This window comes from Hydra vulgaris, chromosome 11 (genome assembly GCF_038396675.1).
Source record: "Hydra vulgaris chromosome 11, alternate assembly HydraT2T_AEP".
In the NCBI taxonomy this organism is placed as follows: Eukaryota; Metazoa; Cnidaria; class Hydrozoa; order Anthoathecata; family Hydridae; genus Hydra; species Hydra vulgaris.
Window position 1 is genome coordinate 34,686,372 of NC_088930.1, and position 16,129 is coordinate 34,702,500.

At 26.5% G+C, this 16,129-nt stretch overlaps 2 protein-coding genes across 4 annotated transcripts in view; one reads left to right on the top strand and one right to left on the bottom strand.

The window, feature by feature from the left end:
- Window positions 1-5,745, top strand: part of LOC136087601 (uncharacterized) — a 41,902-nt gene extending 36,157 nt beyond the window's left edge. Inside the window, exons 7-8 of the mRNA XM_065810881.1 lie at window positions 5,233-5,305; window positions 5,689-5,745. The gene's annotated coding sequence lies outside the window, so the exon portion shown is untranslated. The remainder of the gene's footprint in view (window positions 1-5,232; window positions 5,306-5,688) is intronic.
- LOC105848080 (glycoprotein 3-alpha-L-fucosyltransferase A) overlaps window positions 318-16,129 on the bottom strand; it is a 16,396-nt gene continuing 584 nt past the window's right edge. The window contains exons 2-4 of one of the 3 annotated variants that reach the window (XM_065810877.1): window positions 15,679-15,815; window positions 14,155-15,577; window positions 318-1,055 (exon numbers count right to left, since the gene is read on the bottom strand). In XM_065810877.1, coding sequence (XP_065666949.1) covers window positions 686-1,055; window positions 14,155-15,577; window positions 15,679-15,805 — 1,920 coding nt within the window. In that variant the 5' untranslated portion in view covers window positions 15,806-15,815 and the 3' untranslated portion in view covers window positions 318-685. Of the gene's footprint in view, window positions 1,056-14,154; window positions 15,578-15,678; window positions 15,918-16,129 lie in introns of those variants that run through there. The other 2 variants (XM_065810876.1, XM_065810878.1) reach the window with 2 other exon arrangements.

A 16,129-nucleotide genomic window follows, 5' to 3' on the forward strand; every position in this document is an offset into this window, starting at 1 on the left:
TGGAATCCTAGATATACACATTATGAACCCATGTGTAAATTTTTAGATCATAAGATGCATCATGAATAGAGTCTATCGACGAGTTTGATAGTAGATTACTTTATCGGTAAAAAGAGGGTTCAGAAACCGTTTTGAATTTTTCAATACGTTATTCGGAGAAATGGGTTCTGAACCATTTTGATTTTTTCAAAATGGTTCAGAAACCATTTATTTAATTGGCGTGTGAAAATAAAATAAACTGTTTTCGTTACATCCGTATCCGAAAATCTCGTAAACCATAGCAAGTGGGAGAAAATCAATCAAAAAAAATCTCCGTGTTTGTTATAATATTTAAACAATTTATATATTGTTTTAAAAAACAAAATAATGTTTTTTCAAATATTTTAGTCATTTTTTATAACATATTTATCTTATGGTTTATTCTCCTCCAGCCAGTTGGCATTACCGTTGTCGTTTGTTATATACAAAGACAACATGTAAATATCTATAAAAGGCAGGTTTCACTCTAACCAGAGCTTCATAACCTGCAACCACGGACCAAGAGTAAATGTTTTTATATATCAAAGATATAAAACGCAAAAGATAGACGTTAAAGAGATTGAACCGAAAACCTCAAAAGATATCATAGAGCCACAAGTACATTTATTAAAGATCACACCAAACGTAGATAAGTTTGTTAATTGCGTTAGTATCCATATTTTATATGCTTTGCGTAAAACTTAATTTCTTTCATGTTTTTCCAAGATGCAATCTTGGCATTTACCAGACAAGTCTTATTCCACCAACTATTTAGATTAGAATACCACATCGGGAACATAGGTGCTAAATGTGCCATCGCACATAGCCGGCATGTAAACTTAGTGTCGATAAACGATCCGGTATTTTTCCATAAAAAGTATTGATTATAATATAAGTCATTTTGATCGAGAAAATTTAAATACTTTGCAAGATCTTTTACTGATGGAAAATCGTCCACATGAATATAACTGTGAGGGGGAGCAATCCTTTTGTATTCATTAGGATGAGCTCCCATAACAACAGGTATAACATCATTTCTAGTAAGAATAAAAGTAGAATTAGAATTATAAATACTTTATTCTAAATTAAAAAAAACATTTTAAAATGTTATAATTGATACAAACTTAATATAGACACATTAAATTTGCATTCAACCTTTTTTACTTAAAAAACAAGCAAACTATGTTTAAAAGCAAATAACAAATTTGTATCATACACAATAAAAATGTGTATTTTATGTACTCATCGGTTTGCAGAGCTCAAAAAATTGCCGGCGCTTTTTTAAACGTGCATAGCAGCATAATGCGTAGCAACAAAAAATAAAACAGTTATTTTGTCTTGAAGATTAGCCTAATGTCCGTCCAGTTTTTGTCCGTTCAGTTTTTGAGATAAAAATGCAATGGAAGCTTGAAAAGACCAAAAAATATTCAAAACCTACTTTTTACCAAACTTTATATATAATACACCAATATATAATACACTTAAAAAACATTTTAAATAAATATTGAGAGTTTAAAATAAGGATTTTTCACTTTTAAACAAGTTCCTGATAAATTTTATAAAACGCAAAAATTGCATAACGTTCTATGTCAATTTTTTGTTGTTTTTTTTATTATAAATTTAGTCTAAAATCACTTATCTTTTTAAATATCAATGTTTATCTAAGTGTTATAAATTTATTTAACATTTTACGTAAATAATGTCTGTAAAGCGTTTTTCAGATATAATTTGATTGTGTTCAAAAACAACAATATGTTTACATAAGACGTTTATATTAGGAAACCAACATGTATATAAAAAAGGCACATCGCACAACTAAATACTAAGAGTTGCCATAATATTTTGTATCAATTTCAGGCGTGTTGGACATCATTTTTTAATATCTTTTTTTTTTTCTTTTGAAATTAGAGAACTTTTTTTGGTCTGAATTAGCAGTTTTAGGGCGACAGGATAATCTGCGCATATATCCTTTCTTAATGATTGTTTACCTGAGAAAACTATGGTGAAGTCATCTGCATGTTTCATCTTTAATCAAACAGTAAAAGGATGATGGGCATTTTAATTGTTTTACTTGAGTAAAAGGCACTTGGGTAAAGTTATAGCTTTTAGCTTAAGCCTGAATATTAAGAAAATCAACATTTTTTATCTACAGGATATTTAATGGTTTCTGATGTCTAACAGATTTTAATATATTTATCGAACTTAGCGGACTGTATACTTCAGTCTTTTTCTAATTTTTGGTCAATGCTGCTATGCACCCATCCACATCATGAAGCATGGCCGCTTGCAAAAAATTTTTGAGTCTACATCTGAGTGTGTTTAAAAAAAAATGCTTTATTGCAATGCTCATAATACTGTTTTTATTTTGCGGAACGCAGGAATCAGACCATAAAATGAGGTTCTTAAGCAGTAGATGTGCGGTAAGCACAAACTCTTAAATTTTTAGGATAGCAAATGCCATATCATTTCCTAATCTGACAGACTGGCTTTCATACCTGATACAACAGTTAACAGCTTTATCCATGGAAAGATGTGCTGTCATGTTATAAATAGACAGTTTTCTAAGATAAAAAAGTTTGACATCTTAGCTTTGGGCAGTATTATAACATTCTTTTTGCTTATAATCTTCTTTTTGTTCAATATGATCTAGATGCTTGCTCACAACCACCCAAAGAACCTTCATCACTTTTGATTTTAAAAATTTCACATTTATCACACTATCTTTTTTCTTTGTTGAAAAGAAATATTAAACTCATTTAGAAAAATATCAGATTTTAAATGCTTTTTAGCTGGTTGAAGTCTCTCTTGCTGGCAAAATTCTCGTTAAAGCTTATACAGTCGATTGATAGAAAATTCTAGTTCAAAGTATTTTCTTTTGTTTTGGAACGGCAATAGTGTAAGTCTATAACAGGAATACCATTTATGTGTTCCCTGATGCTATCTCTGACTGCATCAGAAATGTTCTTTTTATAATTTCCTTATTTTCTTGGAGTAGGTGTTGTTGTACCCATTTGTGAATGTGTTTAAAAAGAAAGAAAAACTCTTATGGGAATGCCTTCAAGGTGAAAAAAATAGGCAAATGAGAATTTTCGCCAGGATAAAACTGCCAGTGTTCCTTATTTTTTTTTTTACAATATGTTTTGTATTTTTACTACCAAAGTGTGCTTTGAAGTCTTCATTGAGTCCCAAAAATTTATTAAACAGTAACCCTTGTTTTTTGTGGAAATAACTGTGACATTTAAATATACAGCGTGTGCAGTCCTTTCCGTTACGGATCTCTCTTTTTCATTTTATCACTTTACTTCTACTTTCATATTCCTGGTGAGCTTGACGCCTTTTTTTATTAATATTGCATTTCCAGGTATCTGGGTTTTTGATTTTCTTGTGCTTGTTGATGTCAAGATTTGTTCTGATGGTACACCTGTTTTAAACTCCGTATGTGGTACTTTATTATGAATACTTTATTATGAAACTTGAATCAACACTGTATAAATAAAAATATAAATTATAATTTAACAAAAACATGATTTCAAAAAACATTAGGCAATTTATTGATGTCTGTATTGACCATTAGAAGTTTCAAAAGTATGGAAATAAGTTTTTTTTTTTACAGTACAGAAATAGTTAATATAAAGAGTTTAATCTAACTTAAATATGTTTTACACAAAATTTAAATTTTTTTATAAGGCCTACTTAATCCTTTTATATGGTGAAGAAGGCAGAAAATCAAAAGTTTTACTTTTATTTGAATTGGAATGATAACTAGGATTAATGTATATATATATATATATATATATATATATATATATATATATATATATATATATATATATATATATATATATATATATATATATATATATATATATATATATATATATATATATATATATATATATATATATATATATATATAAATATATATATATATATATATATATATATATATATATATATATATATATATATATATATATATATATATATATATATATATATATATATATATATACGTTTGCATTTATATATTTACATATTAGGGTGACAATTAAAAATAATTACCATTACATTTTAAGCTTTTCTCCATCTTAATACGATCTCAAAAAAAGCTTAGAAAGTTGTTTTTGACCACTCTAAGTGCTTTATGTAAAAATTATTAAGGTATTTAACTTTTTTTCTGATTTTTTCTATTTTTTGTTAATATTAAGATCAATTATTCTTTGTTATGAACTAATAAAATGAATATTTCCTGCACATTTTTATTTTAGAAAACTAATTAAAAAATTGCATTTACAGATCAGGATGGAAAAAGCAAAAAAAAAAATAACAAAAAATAGTTTTTTATACAATTTAAGTACAAGTACCTGAAGACCATTGTATCTTCTTAAATCATATATTTAGGTACGCGGAAATTGCGTCTTACGGAGCCGATTTTTGTGCTAAAATTTTGTTCGACGTTTTTTTCACTTTTTTTAAGGTAGCGTCAGACAAACGTTTTTTTGTGGTGTTTCTTTTTAGAAACATATATAAACCTAGATATTTTTCAGAAAGAAGAAGGGTTAATCTTGATTTTTATGTGGCTTTTAATGTATGGTTACTAATTTTTCATGGTTTGTTATGGTCCTGAAAATATAGTATATGTTCTCACATTAATTTATAGTAGAAGAAATGTTGAGCCCGCTTTCTTTATTATTGATTTAACTTTCTACATGCATTTTCTAAGCACATGCCAATCTTCAAAGAAAAAAAAAAGGGAGCAGATAGTTTACTATGTGTTGTTCTACAAATACCACTTTTTTTAGGTAGCCTTAGACAAACGTTTTTTTGAGGTATTTCTTTTTAGAAACACATATAAACATAGAATATTTTTTGAAAGAAGAAAGGTCAAGCTTGATCCTTATATTATTTTTAAGTATGGTTGCCTAACTTTTTTATGAATTTTTTTGCTGACAATTTTCTATGAAAATTTAGTCGATGTTCTCACATTAATTTCGTATCAAAGAAATGTTGAGCCCGCATTTTTTATTATTTATTTTACTTTCTACATGTAATTTTTTTTTATCTGCCAAATTTCAGCCAAAAAAAAATGGGAGCAGATATATAACTAAGTGCAGCACTTTTGGTACCTAATTTCTGTTTTAATGAATTTTTTTTCGGATAGGGGGGCCAGTTCTTAGAAAAACATTTTTTTTTCTGCATCATTTTTATTATTAGATAACAGATAACAGAAAAACAGATAAAATGGAAAAAAAAGACTTACAAAAATATATAGCTTCTCTAACAGATAGTAAGCAAATTTTTTTTTTCATAATTATATTATTGCTACCTATTTTTAAAACAAAAACATAAATGTAAAAACCTTAATCTTTTTGTTTATCTTAGTAAGATAATCTTAAATATAAAAAGATTAATGTATTACTAATACACTTTTAGTAATACATTTTTAATAATACAGTTTTAATCTAATACTATTAAATTAAAACTGTTTTGATTTTATTGATAGATTAAAGTATCATTTCACAGGTTCATTAAAACATCATATAAGTATAAAAATTTGTGAATACACAAATAAGTATTAATAATACTTATTTGTATGTTAACAAATACTTTGTTAAAAATAAATTATTTTATGATTTGTATAATTTGCTTCTTTTCTTTTAATTTTTATAGAAGTCTACAAATCGAATTTATATTGATTTATTCTTAACAGACATATTTTTTGGTGTTTAGTTTAAAAATGGTATAAAATTACACTCATCTTCTTTTATTATTTTCCTGTTGTATACTACTTCATCCTATAAATATTATTTAAATAATTATACAAACATGTCTAATATTTGCTTCTTGTTTAGATCCTAGCACTATCATTATAGATTTTTTGAGATTTCGTAAGTATAGTTCCCATAACATTTTTGCATTAACTTAATGTTTCTAAAGTTTTTTTAAATATAAGATATAATTATTATTGTCTATACCTTTTTCTTGATGTATACTAGTTTATATATGTTTATTGTTTACATAAGTATATACCCATTCTTAATATTAGCTTCTTGTTTATATACATATAATCTTTATATTTTAATTTTTTAGTTGTTATTTTTTGAACTTACTTTTGGCAATTTTTTTGTCTTTTTTACAATCTTTTTGTTACCTTTAGTTGAATCGACAAGGTCTACCATTGGTAAGTTTGTATATTATAACTTTTGTTATGAATCATAGTAACAAAAGTTTAAACATGTGTGTCTAGGTTTAACTCATATTTTGTTTAACTCTCCTTTCATCACTTGCAATAGCTAGTAATTTTGAAAACCAGGAATTTTTATTCTGTGAATATATTTAATTCTAAACCTTTTTTTTTTTGCGGTGTCTTACTCCTTTTTTAACTTTAGAACCATCTTCATCTGGTACAGTTGGTAAGTTCTAAAAACCTGTTATGCATTCCTTATCAAATGCAACATTTATTTTTTATAACAATCTTTTAACCTTAGTTCCAACTTTAACTGCAACAAGTGGTAAGTTTAAAAACTATTACTTTTTAATATGTGAATGCATTTCTCAACAAATGCAATATTTATTTTCTATTAAAACTTTTTAACCTCAGGAACATCCTCATCTGCTACAATTGGTATATTTTAAATACTTTACTTTCTAATATGTGTATGTATTTTTCATCAATTCCAATATTTGTTTTTTATTACAACTTTTTTACCTTAGTTTTATTGTCGTCTGCATCAAGTGGTATGTCTAAATAATATTACTTTTTCATATGTGTATCCATTTTTCATCATTTGCTATATTAATTTTTTATTACAACTTTTTAACCTTAGGACCATCTTCATCTGCTACAATTGGTATATTTTAAATACTTTACTTTCTAATATGTGTATGTATTTTTCATCAATTCCAATATTTGTTTTTTATTACAACTTTTTTACCTTAGTTTTATTGTCGTCTGCATCAAGTGGTATGTCTAAATAATATTACTTGTTAATATGCGTGTCCATTATTCATCATTTGCTATATTAATTTTGTATTACAACTTTTTAACCTTAGAACCGTGTTCATCTTCTACGATTGGTAATTTTAAAAATTTTACCTTCTAATTGTGTATGCATTTTTCATCAATTACAATTTTTCTTATTACAACTTTTTAACCTTAGTTTCATGTTCATCTGCAACGACTGGTAGGTCTAAAAACTATTACTTTTTAATATGTGTGCGCATTTCTTAGCAATTGCAATATCTTTAAATGACAACTTTTTCTACCTTTAGTTCTACCTGCTCAACCTTCTGCTGGTAAATTTATGTATTAAAAATGTATCTGAATGGTTATCAAATTTTTATTATTCCTATTAATATACACTGTTTAATACATTTATATTGTGTTTTCATTTGAATTCTCATAAAAGGAAAATCACTAGCAGTATTGAAATTTTTACTCTTATTAAAAATTTGTTTACCTATCAGTGATTTATTAGTCAATAATTTTATATATTTAGATAAACTTTAACAAGTAAAAAATTTTTATCAAGTGTTACATAATGCCATTTGTTACTAATATAATTATTATTTATTTGCTTTTAGAGCTTACATATGAAGCCTACAGGGTTTACAGGACCCAGCATCCTGGACCCACCAGCAACAGATCATATTTGCGTTGGATCCAGTTTGGGGGCAAAGATGACCCTCTTTTTAGATGGCCCTATTATCCCCCAAACAGGAGTGCTGGGGACAGCAGCAGAGGTACTGCAAGTGGTCGTGGCAGAAGAGGTCGACCTAGGCGGAATGTTTTATGGCTTGCAAAATGAGTACCGCAAGTTTTGTAGCTTGAAAATATGGAACAGTAAGTTTTATGGCTTGCAAAATGAGTACCGCAAGTTTTGTAGCTTGAAAATATGGTACAGCAAGATTTATGGCTTGCAAATTTTTTTTGATAGACGGCTCTGGCTTACCTTCACGTGGTGTCTATTGTTAAAAATGATTTAATTTTATTCATTAATGGAATTGAAAAATTAAATCATTCACTAAAAGCCAAGACAAAACTTAATTACATTTTTTATTTCAAAATACTTATTGTTTTTGTGTGTTTTTTGTTAAGGTTGGATTGGGTAATCGGTCCCTTTAAAGGACAAAATGGATATTCAAACTCATCTTGTAATGTGGTAAATTAGTTTTTTATTCTAATTTCTCTCTGTTTAAGAAAGCATTTTAACATTTTTTGTGAAATTGTTATTAATTTTTTTTTTCAGGTTTAGGGCAGCAGGAAGGAGGGGGCGGCATACGCCCCCTCCAAAAAAGGTAATTTTATACACTAGTTACTATTTTTCCAAGTATTAAAATGTTATATTTATTTTTTATAATTTACTAATTTTAGTAAATATTACAATATTTAAAAGAATGAAATTTTGATAGGGTGTGTTAAACCTTACCCACAACCTAACACCCAACTTTATGATAGACCTGTAATACTCGCTAGTGATGTAGAATAAAATAATACCAAAATGTTATTCATAAATATTATCAATTTCATTAAAAAAAACACTCTTTAATGGAGAAAAAGTGTTTTTTGTGAGGTGTTGGTGGTGGATTAGCACCCCCTCTGGATCCCTTGATGCGCCATTTACCTAGAAAAAAGTTTAAATTAAAGCCCATTTTTACACCTATCTTTTGATATCAAATTATAGATTTTTGAATAAGAATTGACAATGTTATAACAATTTATGTAAAAAAAAAATTTTTTTGACCACAGTTTTATCAAGAAATCCATATATCGAAAATTTGCTACTAAAAACGTCATAACTTTTTATAGAATTGTCCGATTTTCGTAATTTTTTCACCTTTGAAATACTGTATTTCTAATGATATATAACATTCTAGTATTTGAATAATTTAAAAAAATCAGTCCACGTACCTACATATATTTCTGAATTGCAACATTATCAACTCTCTGTCAATAGAACAGTTTCAAATCATTACCAATATCTTATCATTTCTAGATCAAATCAATTTAAAAGCTTAAATAAATCTTTGCATGTGCAACTAGCAAAAATCTTGATATGGTATGCGTTGAAAACCCTACACGTCAGCGAGGAAATGAAAACTTTTTTTCTCCTCCGAAAAATAGTAAACCTCCAAATATTCTGCCGATTCGGCAACTATTTAATATCTGAATCAAACATTTGTGAAGAGTTTGTAAAATTTCACAAAAAATGGTAACTTACGGTCCAATAACAAAAACTAACTTGGAAGATAAAAAGCAAAAAAAAAAAATTCTAAATTTTCAAGTAAAGACATTTTAATAATTATTTTGTAATATGTGGATTTGTATAATGATATAATACACTTAAATTTGATGTTTGAATTATTTTATTGTATAACTATATGTAATTTTTTTAGAGTATAATGGAAGGTTTTTGATATTGGCAAAGCAAACATAAAGAACTAATCCATCAGAGTATTGATATGCCTAGAAACAAAAAACGAAAAGATTTTTCATTTATTGAAGATCAGAGAAATGAAAGAGTTCATTTCATTAGTCACATTAGAAATAAGAAATTAGAAGCAAGAGTTGAAAAGAGAATGGAGGGATACGCAAGGTATAAAGAAAACTGGTAGATAATGGTGGCAGATAGCAATTGTGAACCTATAAATAAAAATGAAGAATGGCTTGAAGTAAATGCTTATCAGCTGATTATGGTTTGGAAGTGGAACCCAGTTGCAAAAAAGCAAGTTTTTGTTTAAAAGGTATTCATTTGCTGTATTAAATTGTTTATATCTTTATTAGGCTTTTGTAAAAAAACTTTTTTTTTAGTTTATATTTTATATAGATTCTAAAGGTATGAGTTCAAAGCAGAGTGAAGACAGTTCCAATGAAGTCCATATACCTAAAGTGAATAAAGAAAAACAAACACATGCAACTGCCATTATTGATCATAACATTATTATCAGAGATGTCCTTATAGCAGCAGCAACACCTTTAAGTGTAAAAAAAGAGATCAGTTACAGATCAAGCAATGTTTATTGCCTGTGTAATGAACTACTTAAGAGTAGAAATAAAATTAAGTAGAGAGACTGTAAGACAGAAGCACTATGAAACTGTAGCATACAAAGGTATTGAAATACAAGAAAACTATAGAGACGAATTCAAAGGTGAAAAACTTGTTCCCTATTTTGATGGTATAGTAGTTTGCCATATTTAAAAAAATGAAGCAGAAAATTACCTAAAGGACCGAATTTCTGTTTCTGCTACAAGCCCAAAATTTGGGCGTAAAGATGATCTTCTTCTAGGAGTTGTACGAATTAACACTGGAAAGGGACTTGAACAGGTTTAAGTTATGCGAAATCTGCTGGAGTATTTTGAGGTACTCGACCAAGTTTTTGCAGTTTGCACATACACTAATGCCACAAATACAGACAGATTGAAAGGAACAATTATGATTTTAACAAGAATTTTAAAAAAAAACCACTGCTTTGGTAATATGTAGACATCATATTTGCGAACTGCACATTAAACATGTGTACAGAGCTAAAACTGGAATTAAAATCAAAGGCCCAATTAATAAACTTTATTCCAACTTTATTAAGCAATGGGAGGAATTTTTGCCATTAATTTTTGCTCTTGATGTAAATATAGATTTAAAAGGTTTTCTAAGAACTCACTCACTTTTGGCTCAGGCATATACTGTTTTTATTTTGTAGAAAACATCTTGTACAATATCTTGCTTTTTAATTTAACATTAACTCTGATAAGTTAAAAGATTTTAAAATTTATCAGGTGTCAGTCATGCAGCTCATTTTATGGCAGATTCCACATACCACCTAGTTCATGAAATTTCATCACCATTAATTATCTACATGAACAACAAAAAGAAAATTATTTTAACATGTGTTTTATAATCGGAATTTTCCATGCATCCATGTTTTTGAAGCCTAGTCTTGCTAAGTATTCTGTTTTAAATGACTTTAGAGCTTTCAACAATGCAGTTATACAGAAAGTATAGGACTTGAAGAGTATGCAAACTCATTCTTGGTAATTAAAAAACAGTTACTATGCTTGGTCTTCTAAAACAGTTATTATGGTTTTAGCTGATTCACATTTTGATTTTGCAAACTAAATCAGCAATTTTAGAAACTTTTCTTTAACATAAAGTGCCTGAAATAGAAATTATAATTTTGAAAACCCAACAAATGTTATTCTTAATGATAACACTTAATTTAAAAATTTCATTACAGAGGAAAGTTGGTTTATTTTTATCAAACTGGATGTAGTTAGTGAGAATAAGGTTTGGTTATATACCATTCATACTAAAGGCAACTTAAAAGGTCTTGAATCTTACAATAACTTTATATATATATATATATATAAACTAAAGTGTCCTAAATGATTGTGCCGATAGAAATATCGGAATAATCCAGCAATCCGTTGGCTTATTTTAAAATGAAGAATTACGATAAAGTATCCTATTAGTTGCCAGACAACATCGCAAATTAATATCTACAAATATTTCCCAGAAATGTTAAACCATCTTTAATAAATATAAATTAAAATATTAGGAAAATATTTTTATGTAGTTGTTTGTATTTTATATATCATTGTTTTTGAAATTATAACGCAAAAAACTGTTAAAATTATGTTATTCGCATAAAACCGAAATTCTACATAATGCTTTTCCTTTTAGAGTTTTGAGCTGAAACTTTTTTTTGTGAACTTCAAAGTGAACATCGAACAGCTTTTTACATTTTGGTATTTTAAATTTCAAAAAAAGTTAAAAAGTACAAAAAAAAATTATCACCCTAATATATATATATATATATATATATATATATATATATATATATATATATATATATATATATATATAGCATGCTAGCAACCACAATTAAGTTGGAAGTTACTAAAAAAAAAGAGTTATAGAGCAAGGAAATGGTTGACAGAAGACTTGAAAAGTTAAAGGTTGTATAAGTTAGGAAAAACATGAAGATAGGAGAGAGTTTCAAAGGGATGAGGTACGGGAAAAAACTAGACAAATAAAATTTTTTAGAGCATGCAAGGACAGATACAGTAAACAAATGAGACTTTTCTGAATATTGAATCAAACGAGAATGAGTTTTAGTAGATTAAACTAGAGATAATAGCTCAATTGAGCAGTGACCATGATAGTATTTGTAGCAAAGAGAAACAGATGCAACTTTACGACGATGGAAAAAGAGGCTCAAGCTTAGCAGATAGAGAGGGCTTAACTACGTTTACAATGCATTTTTGGACCTTGTCTAGAAGAGAAAGAGAATCGTTAAAAGAATCAGCTCAATATGACAATAATATTCCATACAGAGACAAATTAGAGATTTGTAGAGGTAGAGAATGGAATCAGGAGAGAGAAAATGGCGAGTACCAAAAAGAGAAGCAACCTTTAGCGAATGCTAATTTAACAATCGATTGTTTATATGGCTGTCATGAAAGGTCAGTAGTAAAGCGTAATCCAAGATAAGACTTTCTGTCAAAACAGGAGTATAAAGTTGAGTCATCAGCTAAAGAGCTACTTTAGATGTAAGGTTGTTTGGAAAATTATTAATGAAGATAAGAAACAAAACAGGAGTGTTGACCTTCGAGGATAACTTTAATAAAGCGATTAGAAAGAAACGATTTGAAAAGCTCAAAAGTTTTCTATATACACCATATGAAGCAAGCTTATGGAAAAGACCAGCATGCCAAACTTTGTTAAAAGCTTTAGGTATGCCAGAAGCTTTGTCAAAAGCTTTATATATATATATATGTATATGTATATATATATATATATATATATATATATATATATATATATATATATATATATATATATATATATATATATATATATATATATATATATATATATATATATGTATATATATATACATATATATATATGTATGTATATATATATATAAAGATATATATATATATATACATATATATATATATATATGTATACATATATATATATATATATATATATATATATATATATATGTATATATATATATAAAGATATATATATATATACATATATATATATATATATATATGTATACATATATATACATATATATACATATATATATATATATATATGTATACATATATATATATATATATATATATATATATATATATATATATATATATATATATATATATATATATATATGTATATATATATATAAAGATATATATATATACATATATATATATACATATATATATATATATATATATATATATATATATATATATATATATATATATATATATATATATATATATATATACACATATATATATATATATATATATATATATATATATATATATATATATATATATATATATATACACATATATATATATATATATATATATATATATATATGTATATATATATACATACATATATATATATATATATATATATATATATATATATATATATATATATATATATATATATATATATATATATATATATATATATATATATATATATATATATATATATATATATATATATATATATATATATGTACACGGGAAAAAAACAGCATAGTCACATTATAAAGTTTTAAGAAAGTATATATTATATCATTTATAAAAGTTTTTATATAAAGCATGGAAGTAAATTAGAAAAAGTTATTTCTTGATTAATTTATCTGAAGTTTACATTTTTAATAAAATATTTGTAACTTTTATTGAAAAAATTTTTTTCCTAACTTTATACAATGACTCATAAATACTTTCTCAAAACTTCTAAAATGTAACTATGCCGTTTTTTCCCGTGTACTCTTGATATATATGTATATATATAATCAACAAAAAGTCGTAATAATAGGTTCATTATGCGGCCTCAACAATGCACATTAAAAACACTAACAGGACACCTTATTTAGGCAACAGAAAGAAGGTTATTCTCAATTTATAATCAAATATAGTTGACTAGTCTGTATTTGAAAAAAAAAAATTTTTAGAAAGCAGTCGACAAGTTTTTTTCAGCAGTTTTTAAGGATTCAGCTCTCTCATTTTATTACAAGAATCTCTGAACCCCATGTATGGTTTAAAAGCTAATTTAAAAGTTAAACGAAAAAGATGAGTTTGTAACTTACTCATAAGCGTTCCAAAACAACTTTTCAGTGACGTAATCTTTACAGTTTGAGTTTTCAAAAGACAAGTAAAACTTGTACTCTCTTTTTAATTTTTTGAAGCAATCAACGTCACTCCTTTGGCATTTTAATGTGCCACAAAATCCGTAAACATCTACCTTAATGTATTTATTAAGTTTTTTTGCTAAAATGGAGCGGCCGTTACCATCAGCACAATTAGATACAAACCAAGCAACAGATTTTGTTTTATTTAAAGCGTAATTTCGTAATGGATTTTTAGGAAATTTGCTAACATTTAGATATGGAGTGAAACGTTCGTAGGGTGTACTAATGACGCTATCACGACGGTAAGTAGCCGTCCAATTAATTAAATTATTAGCCACTTGAGTTGCACTATTTAACGGAGATTCGAGCTGATATAATATCCAAACCTGATTGTTTTTATGTTTTGTTATAGTGCGCAAAGAATGTGAACTTTCAAATAAAACAACATCAGCTGTTGAAAGTTCACTTATATTTGTTTTAATTATACATCTGTTGACGTTGCACTTTTTTAGTTTAGCATTACTAATTACACTATCCTGATCGTAGGCAAGTATGATTTGTGTTTTATTTGTCTTCAGTTTAAGTAATAGTTGACCAATCACTCTATCTCGGTGCTCAATCGGATTCGGAAACAAACTTTTTAAAAGATTGAAATCGGAAGTGGTATCTAATGGATTTTCAAACAATCTATTTGATATTCGCTCTTGTGCAAAATAATTTTGAAGCTCTTTATCAGTAAATTTATTATATATATTTTTGTGAACTTTTATCATTTCCGTCCAATCTGTTCTAATATTTTGTGTTATTTTTATGGATTTGCTTCGTTTCATTTTAAGTTTAATGTCAATAACTTTTTTATTTGTTTTGGAAGCAATATTTACGTTGCTATTTTCAGTTTTTGCTTTATTGCTAATGTTAAAGACATTATATTTTGTCCTCTCTTTATAGCCAACATGATTTAATCTATTTTTATTCCTGCTTTTTTTATGACCATCATTTAAATTATTATTTTTAAAGTTCGTTTTACCGCCAACACCTAATTTTATTTTTTTGATGTTTGTTTCGTAAGCTACATCAAAGTCATCGTTTTTCTTTTTCCGTTTGTTGTAATAATCTAAGTTGTTCTTTGCGATTTTCATTTCATTTCTAGCATCAATTTGATATTTTTTGAAGTTCGTTTCAAAATTAGCAACGGAGCCATTATTTTGTATATTTGTTTCAAAGCTATTAACTAATTTATTGTTTCTAATGTTTGTAACATAACCTTTAACTAAATCATAATTTTTACTTTTTTTTTCGTATCCGACGTATGAGATAATATTTTTGATGTTTGCTTGATCAACAACATCCCATTTATTTTTTTTGAGATACGTTTTATAACCTATAAAAAAAAGTCATTTTTAAACGGTCATAGTCAATAAACTAAAAATTGTCATCTTTTATGTTCATTTCATTCCTACAATAATTTCAAAAGGTGCTTACCTCTTTCATTGTCGTTTTCAGATATCCATGACATAAAATAATACGAAGTTACAAAAATTTTGCAAATTAGGAAAGCATAGCATGATAAAGCTGTACAAGTTAGTGTTTTTCTTAAAGTTATCTTCATTGTTATAAATCTGTTTTATTAAAGCAAACATACTAAAGTTATTACAAATGTTTGTGTTTTTATTGCTATTTAATTTTATTATTGTAAAATTATCATATTTAGAGTTTAAAATACGATAGAAATTTGTTAAATTGTTATTTTTTCTTGTTTTTTTAATTGTTAATTTCATCGCCATGTGAGCACTAGCGAGACGAGGGCCAAAGAGGCTTTAGCCCCTTGGCGTAAACAATTAAAAGGACGCCAAAAAAAAAGAGGACTTGCTTTTTATAAGAAGTTTTTTCCTTTAAAAAAAATTGTTTTTTTACTATAATAAAGCGCTTTTTT